The sequence below is a fragment of the Neomonachus schauinslandi genome, chromosome 1, assembly GCF_002201575.2.
Source record: "Neomonachus schauinslandi chromosome 1, ASM220157v2, whole genome shotgun sequence".
NCBI classification, from domain to species: Eukaryota; Metazoa; Chordata; class Mammalia; order Carnivora; family Phocidae; genus Neomonachus; species Neomonachus schauinslandi.
This window is the reverse complement of record NC_058403.1, coordinates 201,477,811-201,493,527: the sequence shown is the minus strand read 5'-3', so window position 1 is coordinate 201,493,527 and position 15,717 is coordinate 201,477,811. Positions and strand designations below refer to the sequence as shown.

Sequence of the window (15,717 nt, the reverse complement as noted above, 5' to 3'; positions counted from 1 at the left end):
GGACTCGATCCCGGGACTCCAGGATCATGACCTGAGCCGAAGGCAGTCGCTTAACCAACTGAGCCACCCAGGCGCCCACTTGAGTTAGTTTTAAAAGGAATAACTTAAAAACACTTTATTGGAGGAAGAGAGAAGTACCATAAATTGTTTTTTGAAGAATTTCATACATGAAAAGAACACACACACACATGCACACTGTATGTAGGGCAAACATGGTAATATTATGGTGCTTATGTATTTAGTACAATGTGTTTTAGAAGAAACACATATAAATAGCACATCAAGTCCCATAACTTCAAGGATATTGTCACTTGGGATGAGGCTAAACTCATTTAAGGGGAAAAAAATAAGTGAATGAATTTGAGGAAAATATTAAGTAAATGTTAGCAGTGCCATAGGGGAAACAGAGCTGAAAGTGCTAGGGCATCCAGCCCTGGGCCTGGAGAAAGGTGTTCCCTGCCTTCAAGTGCATGACTTTCGGGGGGGGGGGGGGAATGAAAAATGAAAAGTTTGAAGTGAAAACTGAAAAGTTTGTACAGCCTCGTGTCCCCCACATGTCAAGATCTTAACAAAGAGACAGGACTAATCATTCCGGGGAACAGAGAAGGGCCCTAGACTGGGTGCCTTCACACATCCGGGCCTGGCCAGGCTGTTGTGAGTTTGAAATTCCTGTAACTTGTAGGTGTGTGGAGGGCATCAACTCTGCAGGTTTTAGATTTCCCATCAGGATGGGGAAAAAGGCAGGGAGAGGAATTCCAGAAAGTTCTGCAGGATGTAAAACTGGAATCTGGATAGTTCCCAGCTTTCAACGAATGAAGAAGTACGGTTGGCAAGGAGCCAAATTCTGAATCTCCAAGGGGGAGAGCCTGGGCTGTGGAGAACAGTGTGCTCAGACCCCAGACTCAGTGACAGACGCCTAAGAGCAGCCATTTATCCTCCTGAGAGCCTGATGTTGGCACAATGGATGCCTTTAGCGACTGCGCTCAGGGAGCTAGCCAAAGGGAAGGCAGTTAATACAGACCATGGCTTCTTGCTTCCCTTCCCTTCCCTTCCCTTCCTTTTTAAAATATTTTATTTATTTATTTGTCAGAGAGAAAGAGAGAAAGCACAAGCAGGGGGAGCCACAGGAAGAGGGAGAAGCAGGCTCCCTGCTCCGCGGGGAGTCTGCTTCTCCTCCCTCTGACCCTCCTCCCTCTGACCCTCCTCCCTCTCCTCCCTCTCCTCCCTCTCCTGCTCTCTGTCTCTCGTTCTCTCTCTCTCAAATAAATAAATAAAATCTTAAAAAAAAAAAAAAGTCAGCCGTTTAACCAACTGAGCCACCCAGGAGCCCCTGGATTTGTTTTTAAGAGAAAAAAAAGCGCGGTGGGTCTCTTCTTAGGGAAGAGGGGAAGATTCATTTCTAAATTCTAAAGTTTTCCCCCTCCATCTATGTATCATAGATGGAGATAGGTCTGCATGGGTGTGTGTGCTGTTAACAGTACTTAACCTGTGAAGTCTGGGGATGAGACCTAGACTGCGGATGGGGGGGCGCTTCAGACTTGATCTATATGGATTTTTAAAATTTGCTGTTTTAATGTCTATCTATTAATTAATTCTACCATCTCTGTTGTTTCTGGGCCTGTTCCTAGTAATTGATATTTCTCCTCATTATGGGTTGTAATTTTCTGCTTCTTTGCTTGTCTGGTAAGTTTCATTTTAATGCCAGACCTAGTGAATTTCACCTTGGGGGCCCACTGGATACTTTTTAATTTCCTCTGCATCTTCTTGAGCTTTGTTCTGGGATACAATTAAGTTGCTGGATATAGTTTGATCCTTTCCAGCCTTGCTGTTAAGTTTTGCAAGGCAGGACCAGAATAGTTCTTTATTGTGGGGCTAATTTTTCTCCACTTCCTTATGAAGTTTTTCCACTCTGGTTGGTAGGAACACCAAGTATTTACACCCTTTGTGAACTCTGAGGGTTGTTCCCTCTGCTCCTTTCACGTGTCTCCGTCCCTGGTCTCAGCACCCATATATGCCCATTAGTTCTCAGACCCTCAAAAGAAATCTGCATTGATCAAGCTCTCCCCTTCCTGTCCCCCCAGCTATCTTCTTTCCAGGACTCAGCTCTGCAAACTGTAGCCTTCTTACCCTTTCTAGAACCCCAGTGTTGACTCCTCAAGGTTTGAAAAGTGTTATTTTACACATTTTGTCTATTTTTTCCCAGTTGTTCCAGACCGGGGGTGAGGGGGCGTGTAAATCCGATTACTGAGGCTCCATTTTAGGCAGAAGAAATTGCTTTGGGGGCACCTGGGTGGCTCAGTCGTTAAGCGTCTGCCTTCGGCTCAGGTCATGGTCCCAGGGTCCTGGGATCGAGCCCCGCATCGGGCTCCCTGCTCTGTGGGAAGCCTGCTTCTCCCTCTCCCACTCCCCCTGCTTATGTTCCCTCTTTCGCTGTGTCTCTCTGTCAAATAAATAAAATCTTTTAAAAAAAAAATTGCTTTGATTTTTTTTTTTTAAAGGAAGCACATACATGTTTTAAAATATAGTTTAAGTTATAAACTTTTGAGCCATTTTTAGGCACTATGACTTTTATGTATATTGTTTTATTTTTCCTCCCTTTGACATGGGTACTACTGTTAATCCCATTTACAGATGAGAAAACTGAGGCACAGAGCAGGTGAATGACTTGCCCAAGGTCACCCAGCCAGTGAATGGTAGAAAGAAGGAACAAACGTGATCACCTGGCTCTGGAGGCTATGCCCCTGACTCCTGCCCTCCACCATCCATGCAGTTAAGAATTACTTTTTTCTCTCTTTTCTTTGTTTACTGAGATGAGATTTACATACCATAAAAGTAACCGTTTTAAAATGAACAATTCAATGGCATTTAATACGTTCACAATGTTTTACAACCACCACCTCTATCTAGTTCCAGAACATTTCTATCACCCCAGAGGAAATCCCATCCCCATTAGCAGCCACTCCAGCCCCCGGCGACCACTAATTTACTTTCTGTGTCTATGGATTTGGCTGTTCTGGACATTTCATATACATGAAATCATACACTGTGTGGCCTTTTGTGTCTGGCTTCTTTCACTCAGCACGCTGTTCTCATGGTTCATCCACATTGTAGCATGAATCAGGGCTTCATTCCTTTTCATGGCTGAATAATATTCCATTGTGTGGCTAGACCACATTTTATTTATACTTTTATCCACTGATGGATACTTGGGCTGTCTCTAGCTCTTCATTATTGTGAATAGTGAGGAGTTACTTTTATTTATTTATTTTAAAAGGTTTATTGAAGTAATCTCTACACCCAACATGGGGCTCAAACTCATGACCTTGAAATCGAGTCACGTGCTCTTCCAACTGAGCCAGCTTGGCACCCCAGGAGCTACTTTTGAATGTAGGAATGGATGAAAAGAAAAGAGAGGTCCCAGCTAGCAGCTAGTCCAAACCCGCATTTATAGTTGAGGGAAGTGGGCACTGAGGTCTACATTTGTTCCTAGGCCACGCTTGAGCTGCTCAGTTGTTCAGCCAATGTTCACAAGCACCTACTGTGTGCATGTCCTATGCTATGGTAAGGACACCGTCTTGTGCGGCTGGAAGTGCTTCTCAGGAGGCTGAGACATGAAGGCTAAGGAGAGAATCCACTGACCGGAAAGTAAGGGGAAGACTGTTCCATGCAGGGAGAACAGCCAATGCAAAGGTCCTGAGGCAGGTGTGAGTCTGGTGTATGGGAGGCCATGTGAGGAGGCTGGTGGAAGTGAGCCAAGGGTGGGGGGAATGAAGGAGGAGGAGGAGGTCAAGGAAGCTGGCAGTGTCCCGCTCCCACAGGGCCTCATGGACCATGATGGGGAGTTAGGATTTTTATTCTGAGTGTGGCAGGAGGCACAGCAGAGTGGGAGCAGGGGAAGGGTGTGATATGATTTTAGATTCTGCCTTGGGAGGCAAGAGGTTGGGGCAGTGGGGGGTGGGAGACCATGGGGCTTGGGTCTCCAAATCAATTTGCCAAACAAAACTTGGGGTACCCCATAAATCCCACCCATGGATCGCTCTAATATCCACCGGTGTAGCATTTTCAAACCACTGAGTGAGATCTGGGAATACTATGAAACAGCCCTGCTGATAATTATATTCGGAGTATTCACTTTACTGTGAAGAATGCTCAAGCGGAAGGTGGTCTTTCTGTGTTTGTGTGTGGCCATTTGAAACCATCACTCTGGGTGCATGGCATGCAGCAAGCCAGTGAGTGTTTATGAACCGGTGGGAATGGAAACAGGGATCCCAGATGTAAAGCTTTCTCAGGGGTTTCACTGGCGAGCCCCCTTGCCTGCTTCGTCTCCAGATCCCCACACCCTTTCAAGAATGTTCTCCTTGATCCCATTGCACAGTCCAGGAAAGTGAGGCTTAAATGAGAAGGGAACGTGAAGAGTAAAAATACTAATGACTGAGAGAAATAATTGTAAGAGAAACGAAATCATTTACAAAGTTTCTCTTAAGTGTGTTTTATTTATTTTTTTTAGAATTTTTTTTAAAGATTTTATTTATTTATTTGAGAGAGAGAATGAGAGAGAGAGAGAGAGAGAGAGCATGAGAGGGGGAGGGTCAGAGGGAGAAGCAGACTCCCTGCTGAGCAGGGAGCTCGATGTGGGACTCGATGCCGGGACTCCAGGATCATGACCTGAGCCGAAGGCAATCACTTAACCAACTGAGCCACCCAGGTGCCCCACCCTTAAGAGTGTTTTAAATGTCTTGAAATTGACTTCACAGAAAATGTCACCCCCCCTCACCTCCCAACCACCTGCCCCAGCAGTGGTCTGCAGCCCACCTGTGCACCAGTGTTTTGGGGGGGCAGGTCTGCCCCCTGCCCTCGTCTGTCTGGCCATGGGATTTCCTGGGGGGCTCTTTCTGATCCTGCACATCATTGGGCTTGGTGACAGGGATGGGGTCCCAGTTCCCTGTGTTGGTGTTTGAGACTCCCCACACACATACATCATGTCCCGCCTACCCCCCAGGTGACCTTGATGCACCCTCTTGGCGGGGGGGGGGGGCGCAATTTGGAATGATCTTTCTGTAAGGAGGGACCTGCCTTTCCAGGTGTTGGATACTCTCCAGCAACTTTGGTCAAATGAACACGGAGTTGGGACAGCGTGGATAGCAAGGTCAAGGCAACCAGATAAAGAAATCCTGAAGCCACTTCAGGAGATGCAGGAACTCACCTGCAAGTGAATTAATTCAGTGAGGCGAAGTGCATGCAAAAAATGCTCTGCCTGGGACCCATCCATAGAACCCCGTGACATCCACCAGCGGTAGCGTTTTCAAGCCAGTGCATGAGATTGAAGAATGGTAGGAGACAATCTTGCCAATAATCATTATTTGGAGTATTAATTTTACTATGAGAAATACTCAGTGTTTCATGTTGAGCCAAAACCTTCATCATTAAACATCTCTCCCTGCCCCTGGGTGCCAGGGCTGGAAGGACCACTGTGTTCCTACTGTGCCTTGGGCCATCTGGGGAAGGCGACCTGGTCCTGGGCTCTACCTGCAGGGAGTGCAGAGGTGGACACTTGGTGGACCACGTTGAGAATCCAAGGAAAGAAAGCATCGATATTTCCCCCAGAAAAGGGCAAATGCAGGGAGTTATCCATAGCCCAATTTTGTGCACAATTCATGATATTTCTTTTTTTTTTTTTTTAGGATTTTATTTATTTATTTGACAGAGAGAGACACAATGAGAGAGGGAACCCAAGCAGGGGGAGTGGGAGAGGGAGAAGCAGGCTTCCCACGGAGCAGGGAGCCCGATGCGGGGCTCGATCCCAGGACCCTGGGATCATGACCTGAGCCAAAGGCAGACGCTTAATGACTGAGCCACCCAGGTGCCCCCAATTCATGATGTTTCTAAGCCACCTCATGCTCAAGGTGGTTAGGGGGTCCCGAAGGAGTTGGGTCCATCTGTAAACATATATTGAGACCGTGCTATGTAGCAGGCACCAAATCTATAAATAGTTCTTAACAGATGTAATGAAGGGGAAAGTGTAGTAACAACAGAAAAACAATAGTAATGGTAGCCGACATTATTTGAGCACTTATGTGCCAAGCATGGCTTGAAACTCTTTGTGTGAACGTGTTCATTTAATTCTTTTCTTTTTAAAAGATTTTATTTATTTATTTGACAGAAAGAGAGAGAGAGCACAAGTGGGGGGAGCAGGAGAGGGAGAAGCCAGGGAGCCCAATGTGGGGCTCGATCCCAGGACGCTGGGATCATGACCTGAGCCCAAGGCAGATGTTTAACCAACTGAGCCACCCAGGCATCCCTCATTTAATTCTTATAGCTACCTTGTGAATTAAGTACTTTTTTATCCTGATTTTATGGATGAGGAAGCTGAGGCTCAGAGAGCATAAGTAACTTGCCCAAGGTCACACAGCGTTCAAACTGGGCTGCTTAGCTCCAAAGGCCGAGGCATTATGCTGCTGCCCATGGAGATACAGAGAGAGTTTGAGATGGGTGGAGGGGAAGGGGGATGAGGGAGGAGCTTTGGGGTAGACCAGCACATGCACCTTCCACTCTGCACACTGAGTCAGGAGCCCCACCTGGTTTCTGAGGATGGGTCAGTATGTCCACTGGGAGCACATTCACCCTGCAGGCCTTGCCTAATGCCACAACACTCTGCCTCCTCTCCCTTCCAGGAGCTGGAGAAGCTCGGGCTTGGTGACAGCGTGGACCTGCATGTGTATGAGATTCCGGTCGAGTACCAGACGGTCCAGAGGCTCATCCCTGCCCTGTGGGAGAAGCACAGCCCACAGGTGAGTGGGGCGAAGGCAGGTGCTCCCTCATCAGGACCTGCAGGTGGGCACCCCACACGGATGATTTGTTTGGCTTTGTCCTGCTTCAGCCAGTGCCATGGCCTTGTCCCCCAAAGGGCCACACTTTCCTGGGTTACCCGTGGGTGTGAGGCAGGAGAGCAAACATCTGGGACCTCCCAGAAGCTGGCTCTGTCTCACTGGACAGTCAGTATCAGTTGTGACATGTTTAGTTATATGTGACCATCAGAACACACCTTAACTCAGCTTAAGCACAAACGTTTGTACGCTTCAGGTATAGCTTGATCCAGGCACTCCCCCAGTGCTATCAGCATTCCCTCTTGGCCTTTCCGCTTTGCTTTGCACTTTGCTTTTGCTTTGGCAAAGATAGATGACTGCTGACTGATACCCTCCCAACTCAGCCCCTCAGCAGAACAACTTTCCTTTTGATAATTTCCCAGAGTCCATGGCTGATTCTCACTGGTGCACTTGGGTCCCATGCCAGTCCCTGAGCCAAGCACTATGGCTGGGGATTGGAGGAAGGAAGACATGCTCTGATTTGTGAGGCCTGGGTCACATGCCTACTCTGGTGGCCAGGGAGTGGCATCACCTCTCTCCAAACTTCCTGGAAGGGGAAGGGGGATTTGGGGGTTCCACAAAGGGAAAATGAGAATGGGAGGGAACAGGCTATTGCCAGATATGGTGGAATGGAGGCCAGACAAGCTGGAGCCACACTGTCCCACCAGATGATCCGTGTGGCCCTGCCAAAACAATGGGCTTAGAGAGCTCCAGGGGGTCAGGAGTGAAAGCTGCCTGGGAAGTTCTCCGGGGCTGGCGTCTCTGATGGGTGAGGTACTGGTCGCCTGTGGGGGCCCCACCCAGCTTCCCACGCTAGCCCGCTCTTGCAGATTTCCCAGGGCCGACCCGTGGAAACTTCCTTCCTCGTGAGCCCTTCTGTCTAGTCTCAAGTGGAATTTGTGCCGTTGTAGAGGGGGACCTGGAAGGTTAGTGAGACGTGACTGAAGGCTCTGTCAGAGGGCATTTTCTTCTGCTTTGTGCGTGCCGTTGGGCCTTTAACAAAAATACCTTAAAGCATGAACATGTTTTTCAAAATTTCTACGCCATAGAGAAATTGAAGTGCGGTTGAAGCAATCCACGTGGCTACTGCGGAATTGCAGAAATGCATTCTCACATTCCCGGAGGCCGGCAGTCCGCAATCTGGGCGTCAGAGCGGCACCCCCTCCCGCTGGGGCGCGGGGCATCCCTGGTCTCCTCCAGCTCCTGCGGGCTCCACGCGTTCCTTGGCTGGTGGCCGGGTCACTCCGGTGTCTGTGGTCACATGGACTTCTCCACCTGTCTCTGTCTTTCCTTCATGTGTCTCTGAAGGACACGTGTCAGTGGATTTGGGGCCCACCCAGAGAGTGCAGGGGGATCGCATCACGCGATCCTTTACTTAATCACATCTGTAAAAGACCTTTTTTCCAAATAAGATCTCGGTCACGGTTTCCAGGCGGTGGACAGGGGTGGTTTTGTTTGTTTGTTTTTTGTTTTGGGGGGCTGTTTTTTGTTGTTGTTGTTTTGTTTTTTGTTTTTTGGGGTTTTTTTTTTTTTTTTTGGTATGAGGGGAATATCACCATTCAGCTCATTATACTACAGCTGCTGCTTTGTTTTCACATTCCCCAATATTCAGTTTTTGGAGCGCCAGATAACACAGTACCAGATGTGGGGCATCTAGTTAGTGAATGAATGAACTTTGTACCTCCAAAGAGTTTGATTCTCCAGCAGTGTGGCCCTCTAGACCTTATCATGCCATTTCGTAGGACCCTTTAAATTTTCCACCAGGCACATTTTTTTTTTAAAGATTTTATTTCTTTATTTGAGAGAGAGTGAGAGAGAGAGAGAGCACAAGAGGGAGGAGCGGGAGAGGGAGAAGCAGACTCCCTGCTGAGCAGGGAGCCCAATGCGGGACTCGATCCAGGGACTCCAGGATCACGACCAGGTGCTCCTGGGTGAAATAAATTTTAATAATATTTTCAATGTGATCCTGTGTATCTAAAATATTATCATCTCTGGGCGCCTGGGTGCCTCAGTCGGTTAAGCGTCTGCCTTCAGCTCAGGTCCTGGGATCGAGCCCCACCTCAGTGGGGAGCCTGCTTCTCCCTCTCCCTCTACCCTTTCCCCCACTTGTGTGTGCTCTCTCTCTCTCTTTCGCTCCTGCTCACTCTCTCTCTCAAATAAATAAATAAAATCTTAAAAAAATAAAATATTATCATCTCGACATATAATCAACCTTAAAAAAGGTATTAATGAGACATTTTATATTCTTTTTTTTTTGAGTGCCCAGCCTCCAAAATCTGATGTGTGTTCCTCACTGACTACACATCTCAATTCATACCAGCCACATTTTAAGTGATCACTAGCCATGTGCACCCCCTGCTCCCCCCCACCCCCGTTGTATGGGACAGCATGCTCCTCAGCCCATATTTTAAATGTTTACATATATAAATATTTACATTTACAATGCCCTTTCTGTGTGTAAGCATATACACAAATAATTAATGGTTGGAATTCAACTGTATTCAGTGCAGTGCCCTGCCTTTTGTAAATATTTTATCATGAGAATTTTATTACCTAAGTCATTAAAAATTCTCCCTTACATTATTTTTTTTTCATTTTTAAAAATTTAAATTCAATTAGCCAACTTGCAGTACTTCATTAGTTTCAGATGTAGTGTTCGATAACTTCTCTCTCTTACGTTGTTTTAACAGCTAGGCAATTTTTAGTAATGAATGTAACTGTTCTCCTATTATTGAGCCTGCCGGTGTTTTCATGGTTTTTTTTTTTTCCTCACTTTTAGAAAAAACACTGAAGTGATCACGGACAGATTATTGCCTCTTTGATCATAGGTTAGATTCATGGAGGTTATACCTTGTCTTTTGTATTTGGCAATATGTTTTGAAGATCCTCCCTTACAGAACTGCTTTGGGGGGGGGAGCCTGGGAGACTCAGTCGATTAGGCGTCTGCCTTCAGCTCAGGTCGTGACTCCAGGGTCCTGGGATTGAGTCCCACATCAGGCTCCCTGCTCAGCGGAAGTCTGTTTCTCCCTCTCCTTCTGCCCCTCCCCCCCACTCATGCGCTCACTCTCTCTCCCTCTCTCTCTCTCTCCCCCTCTCTGTTTCAAATAAATAAATAAAATCTTAAAAAAAAAAAAAACTGCTTTTAGCATGTTAACAGCTGTGTAGTAGCTCCTGATTTATTTAGCCAATCCCCTGCTAATGGCTAATGAGGTGGTTTCTGGAATTTGCTTGCATAAATGCAGCTGCAATGGACCTCCTAGCATTTTGCACATCCTGGCATGTTTCCTGGGCAGACCTTTCTGTGGGGTGACTGGATGGTCTATTCCCGCAGCAAGGGCCAGAAACGATGTGACCCCGGGCAGAGCACCGGGGAGGATGCTGTCCTCTCCTTGGCCTGGGTGGGTGGGTGGGGAGGAACCCGCAGTCTCACGGGCAAACCTGTTTAAGCCCTGCACGTCTGTCTGCAGCTCGTGGTGCATGTGGGGGTGTCGGGCATGGCGACCACGGTCACGCTGGAGAAGTGCGGGCATAACAAGGGCTACAAGGGGCTGGACAACTGTCGCTTCTGCCCCGGCTCCCAGTGCTGCGTGGAGGACGGCCCGGAAAGCATTGACTCCATCATCGACATGGACGCTGTCTGTAAGAGGGTCACTACGCTGGGCTTGGACGTGTCGGTGACCATCTCACAAGATGCCGGCAGGTAGGGCACCTGGGGGTGTGCATGAGCGGTGGCTTCCCTCGTCCACCTGCCCAGGCTAGTGCGGGCAAGCCAAGCATGTTGACTTTGGCCTCTGTGGGCTGAGCACTCACTATTCACGAGGCCTGGAGCTAAGTATATGCTCGGAACAGGTCCCACTGATTCTGCTTCCAGGACTCATGATGTATGGGTCTGCCCACTTGTCCCCACCCAGGCCCTGGTGTCTGCCACCTGGATGCTGCCCCAGCCACCTCCCTGGTGGTCCTCCTGCCCCCTCTGCCCCAGCCCTGACAGTGCTCCCCCTCTACGCCATGGGTTTCTGTGTTAGTTTTCTGTGGCTGTTATAACAAAAACCATCAACTTGGTCGCTTAGGACAACAAAAGTTCACGCTGTCCAGTTCTGGAGGCTAGAAGTCCAAAACCAAGGTGTTGGCAACATTCGCTCCTTCTGGAGGCCCTGAGGGAGAATCAGTTCCTTGCCTCTCTCCCGGGTTTTGGTGGCTGTTGGTAACCCTTGGGGTTCCTTGGCTTGTGGCTGCATCACCCCAATCTCTGCCTCCATCTCCCCATGGCCTTCTTCCCTGTGTGCATGTTCACATGGCCTTCTTATGAGGACTCCAGTCGTTGGATTTAGGACCCACCCTAGTCCAGTATGATTTCATCTTAGCTAATTATATCGGCAAAACCCCTATATCCAAATAAGGTCGCATTTTGAGGTTCTGAGTAAACATCAATTTGGGGAAGAAACTCTAGCCTATTACAAGTCTTTTATACATTTAAATCAGATGGTGTCCTTTCCTTGCTTAATCCCTCCTGCAGCTCCCACTGCACCTAGAATAAAATCCCAACCTATCTCCACCATCCACAGGTGGTGTGTGGTCTGGTCCCTGCCACCCCTCGCCCCTCATCTGCCTTCGCTCTTCCTGCCCCTACTGCATGCCAGCCCCACCAACCAGCCTCCTCTGGTTGCTCCAACACACCACACTCACTCTAGCCTCAGGGCCTTTGCACATGCTGTGGCCCCTGCTCAGAACTCACCTCCCTCGGATAAGGCATCTTTCAGGCCTTAGTTCCAACATGTTGCCTCCTTGGAGGGTCTCTGCAACCCCCTAGACCAAGCTGTGTCCTCTCTGTTCTATGTCTTGTCAGCACCAGTGTCTCCATTTCTCAGTACTCTGTACACTTCTCCAGCCCAAAGTCGGCGGTGACAGACTCAGTAGACTGAATGGAATAACCAAATTTGCCATCATTCTGTTTTTAAAACTAATTCCAGGGGTGCCCAGGTGGCTCAGTCGGTTAAGCATCTGCCTTCGGCTCAGGTCATGATCCCGGGGTCCTGGGATTGAGCCCCACATCGGGCTCCCTGCTGGGCGGGGAGTCTGATTCTCCTTCTCCCCCCTGCTCATGCTGTCTCTCTCTCTCTGTCAAATAAATAAATAAAATATTTTTTAAAAATAAAACTAATTCTAAATTGCACAGATAATTCTAGAATATCTTCTCATATGCTCCCATCATGAAAAATTCTCTTGCCTTCTCTCCTTCTCCTTAGCGATCCCTCTGTTAAATCTGCGACTTAATTGTAAAACCTCCTACACCTTTCCATAGACAGTTAACTCTTGAACAACATGGAGGGTAGGGGTGCTGACCGCCCCCCTGCATAACTGAAAATTGTGTAACATTTGACTCCCCACTCCCCAAATTTAATAGCCCACTGTTGACCAGAAACTTACTGATAACATAAACAGTTGATTAACACACATTTTGTATATGTATTATATACTGTATTCTTACAATAAAGTCAGCTAGAGAAAAGAAAATGTTATTATGAAAATCATAAGGAGGGGCGCCTGGCCAGCTCAGTCAGTGGAGTGTGCGACTCTTGATCTTGGGGCTGTGGGTCTGAGCCCCACATTGGGTGTAGAGCTTACATTAAAAAAAAATCATAAGGAAATGAAAGCAGCCCACGTATCCATTGGCTGATGAATTGATAAGAAGATGTGAGATACACACACACACGTATACATGTACACACACACACAGAGGAATATTACTCAGCCATCAAAAAGAATGAAATCTTGCCATTTGCAACAACGTGAACGGAACTAGAGACTGTTATGCTAAGTGAAATAAGAGAAAGAAAATTCCCTATGATTTCATTCATGTGTGGAATTTAAGAAACAGAACCAGAGTAAGTTTCTGGTCAACAGTGGGCGCCCCACCAAGAGACAGATTCTTAACTGTAGAGGACAAACTGCGGGTTACCAGGGGGAGGTGGTGGGTGGGGGAAATAGGTGATGGGGATGAAGGAGGGCACTTGTCATGCTGAGCAGCAGGTGATGTATGGACGTGTTGAATCACTATACTGTACACCTGAAACTAATAGAACACTGTAGGGGCTCCTGGGTGGCTCAGTCAGTTAAGTCTCTGCCTTGGGCTCAGGTCATGATCCTGGGGTCCTGGGATCGAGCCCCGCATCGGGCTCCCTGCTCGGCGGGAAGCCTGCTTCTCCCTCTCCCTCTCCCCACTGCTGATGCTCTCTTTCGCTCTCTCTCTCAAATAAATAATTAAAAAAATAATAGAACACTATATATGAACTAACTGGAATTAAACTGGAACAAACGGAATTAAAATAAACACTTGAAGAAAACTATAAGGAAGAGAAAATATATTTATAATACTGTATTATATTTGGTGAAAACAATCCTTGTATGAGTGTACCCTTGCAGTTCAAATACATGTTGTTCAGGGTCAGCTGCCTACAGAGCACTTGGTGTGCTGATTTAGGATTTTGTCCTATTTAGCTTTGCTCTCACGTGGATGGGGTTACACAATGTGCCTTTTCCTGAGCGCCCTCTTCCTCGATTTCACCTGCGGGCACACAACATGGGTCTTGGTGAATTCTCCGGTTCCCAATGGATCCACTGCATGCCTTGCAAATGGCTGCATAGTATTCATTCCATTGTGTGGCTGTTTCCATTTAGGAAGCCACTCCTCTGTCCATGGACAGTCATGTTGTGTCACAGCCCGTTCGTTCTGCTGTAACAATATACCACTGACCAGGCAGCTTATAAGCAACACAAAGTGATTGCTCACAATTTTGGAGGTGGGGAAGTTCAAGATCATGGCGCCAGCCTGGTCAGGTTCTGATGAAGGCCTCCCTCCAGGTTGCAGACTGCTGACTTCTTGCTGCGTCCTCATGTGGCAGGAGGAGGAAGAAAGTTTTCTGGGGTCTCCTTTATAAGGGGTACTCACCCCCTTTGTGAGGACTCTCACTTCCCAAGGGCCCCACCTCTTAATACCAACACATTGGGAGTTAGGGCTTCAACACTGAATTTGAGGAGAGACATTCAGACCCTAGCAGGTTGCTTCTTACTCTACTTTTATACTTAACAGTGCAGCGAACACCTTCTTCATCTTTCTTGTGCCCTCATGCAGATGGCTTCTGAAGGCAGATTCTCAAAACCGGCAAGAACATGTCATCAAGTCCAGGCATTTGTAATATTCCTAGCCTGCCAAATTCTCCCCCTGGGGCAATTGGCATTCCTGCTAGCCGTATCTCACTGCCTCCTTCCTCACATACACACCAGCACTTGGAGTTATCAGGTTTTTTTCATTTTTGCCAACCTGGGGGGTGGGAGGGAGAAGCAGTATTCCATCTTGTAGATTTCTGGCGAGGTTGGGGGTCTTACAGCAGATCTGGATGGAGGCTGTCCTGTTAGTCTATGTATTGACTCTCTGACCCCATTTTGGTCTCCCCTCCTGCCCCCAATGCCCTGAAACTTAGGTACCTCTGTGACTTCACCTACTACACCTCGCTGTACCAGAGTCATGGCCGCTCAGCCTTTGTTCACGTGCCTCCACTGGGCAAGCCCTACAATGCAGACCAGCTGGGCAGGGCGCTGCGGGCCATCATCGAGGAGATGCTGGATGTCCTGGAGCAGTCAGATGGCAAAATCAACTGTCGCCACAAACACTGAGAGCCTCTCGGGCCTCCCAAGACCTCGTCCCACTAGGGACCCCAGGAGGGACGTCCGCCCTCCGGGGGCCTGGCCAAGGAGGATAAGCCTGTCAGCTGGGGATCGGATTTGGATCAATATTCCAACGTACACACTTCCTCTCCCTTCTTCTCCACAAAAGGGCTGGTCGCTTTGAAGAAGGTGGCTGAAGATTTTTTTTCTCGATTTCCCTTTGCATCTGGGGACACAGCCACAATGGCTGGGAAGCTGGTGGGTCCCGATCTCCACAGGGAATCCTAGTCAAGTGGATCTCTGCTCTTGATCCCACAGCTGGGGCCACCTGCTCACCTGCTTTTCTAAGTCTCTGGTGAAGGGATTCCAGTGTTCCCTCTGTCCATGACTGGTTTTTCCCAAACTTAAAAACTCCTTGAAGAGTCTTTGCCCTGATCCATGTCCCAGCAGCTGGGACAGCCCTGGAAAGGGCTGCCTTGGGATATGGCGGAGGCTTTTTTCCCTTCTCTTTCTTATTCTCTTTTTCAAAAACAATAGTGCTAGTTTGGGCACAGAGGAATTTATATTCCCTTTGGTTAAAACGCGGGCTTTCACCGACAACAAAGTGTCTTTTCTTTTTCCTGGGATGCGGCCCCTTCTTGCCTCTTTCTCTGAAAACGGGACCCACATCTTTGTGTCGGAGCTGACATCGGGTTCCGTTTCCTCAGGGCGGGCAGGGCCCTTGGCCAGGCCCTGGGGGGGTGGGAGCTGCTGCCCCAGCTGGTTAAAAAGGTGGGCTGACCCTTTCGACACCAGAGCCGTGAGCTGTACCCGTGGGGACTCTGGAGCAGGGGTAGGAAAACAGCCCTTGTCATTTTGACTTGCACATGACTTTTTTTTTTTTTTTAATATGTAAAAATCTGTAGCAGCTGCAAACCCACCCCACATCTGGCCTGGATTTTTGCAGTCTTGGTGCTGGGGACCAGCTTCTTGTTCTCCTTAAGTTGGGGGGGTGGTGCCCAGAATGGGGCCCGGGGCCTGGAGTTTGCTGATCTCCATGTGTGCTGACGTGTTTGAGCAGGGGGTGCTGGAGCAGCCCGTGGGCTTTTGTGTAGATGGTTCTGGAGACAGAGTAAATTTTGATCTCACTCCCTGGCAACTTTGAACTTAGCGGCCACGGAGGAGAGTAACCTCACCCAGGAGGCCACTG

General features: G+C 48.3%; 1 protein-coding gene across 1 annotated transcript in view; it reads left to right on the top strand.

Moving 5' to 3' along the window:
- The window catches only part of PGPEP1 (pyroglutamyl-peptidase I), a 27,210-nt gene extending 11,823 nt beyond the window's left edge, over positions 1-15,387 (top strand). The window contains exons 3-5 of the mRNA XM_021683111.1: positions 6,672-6,788; positions 10,331-10,563; positions 14,345-15,387. Of these exons, the coding sequence (XP_021538786.1) occupies positions 6,672-6,788; positions 10,331-10,563; positions 14,345-14,537 (543 nt within the window). The 3' untranslated portion in view covers positions 14,538-15,387. The remainder of the gene's footprint in view (positions 1-6,671; positions 6,789-10,330; positions 10,564-14,344) is intronic.
- Positions 15,388-15,717: the final 330 nt, after the last annotated feature.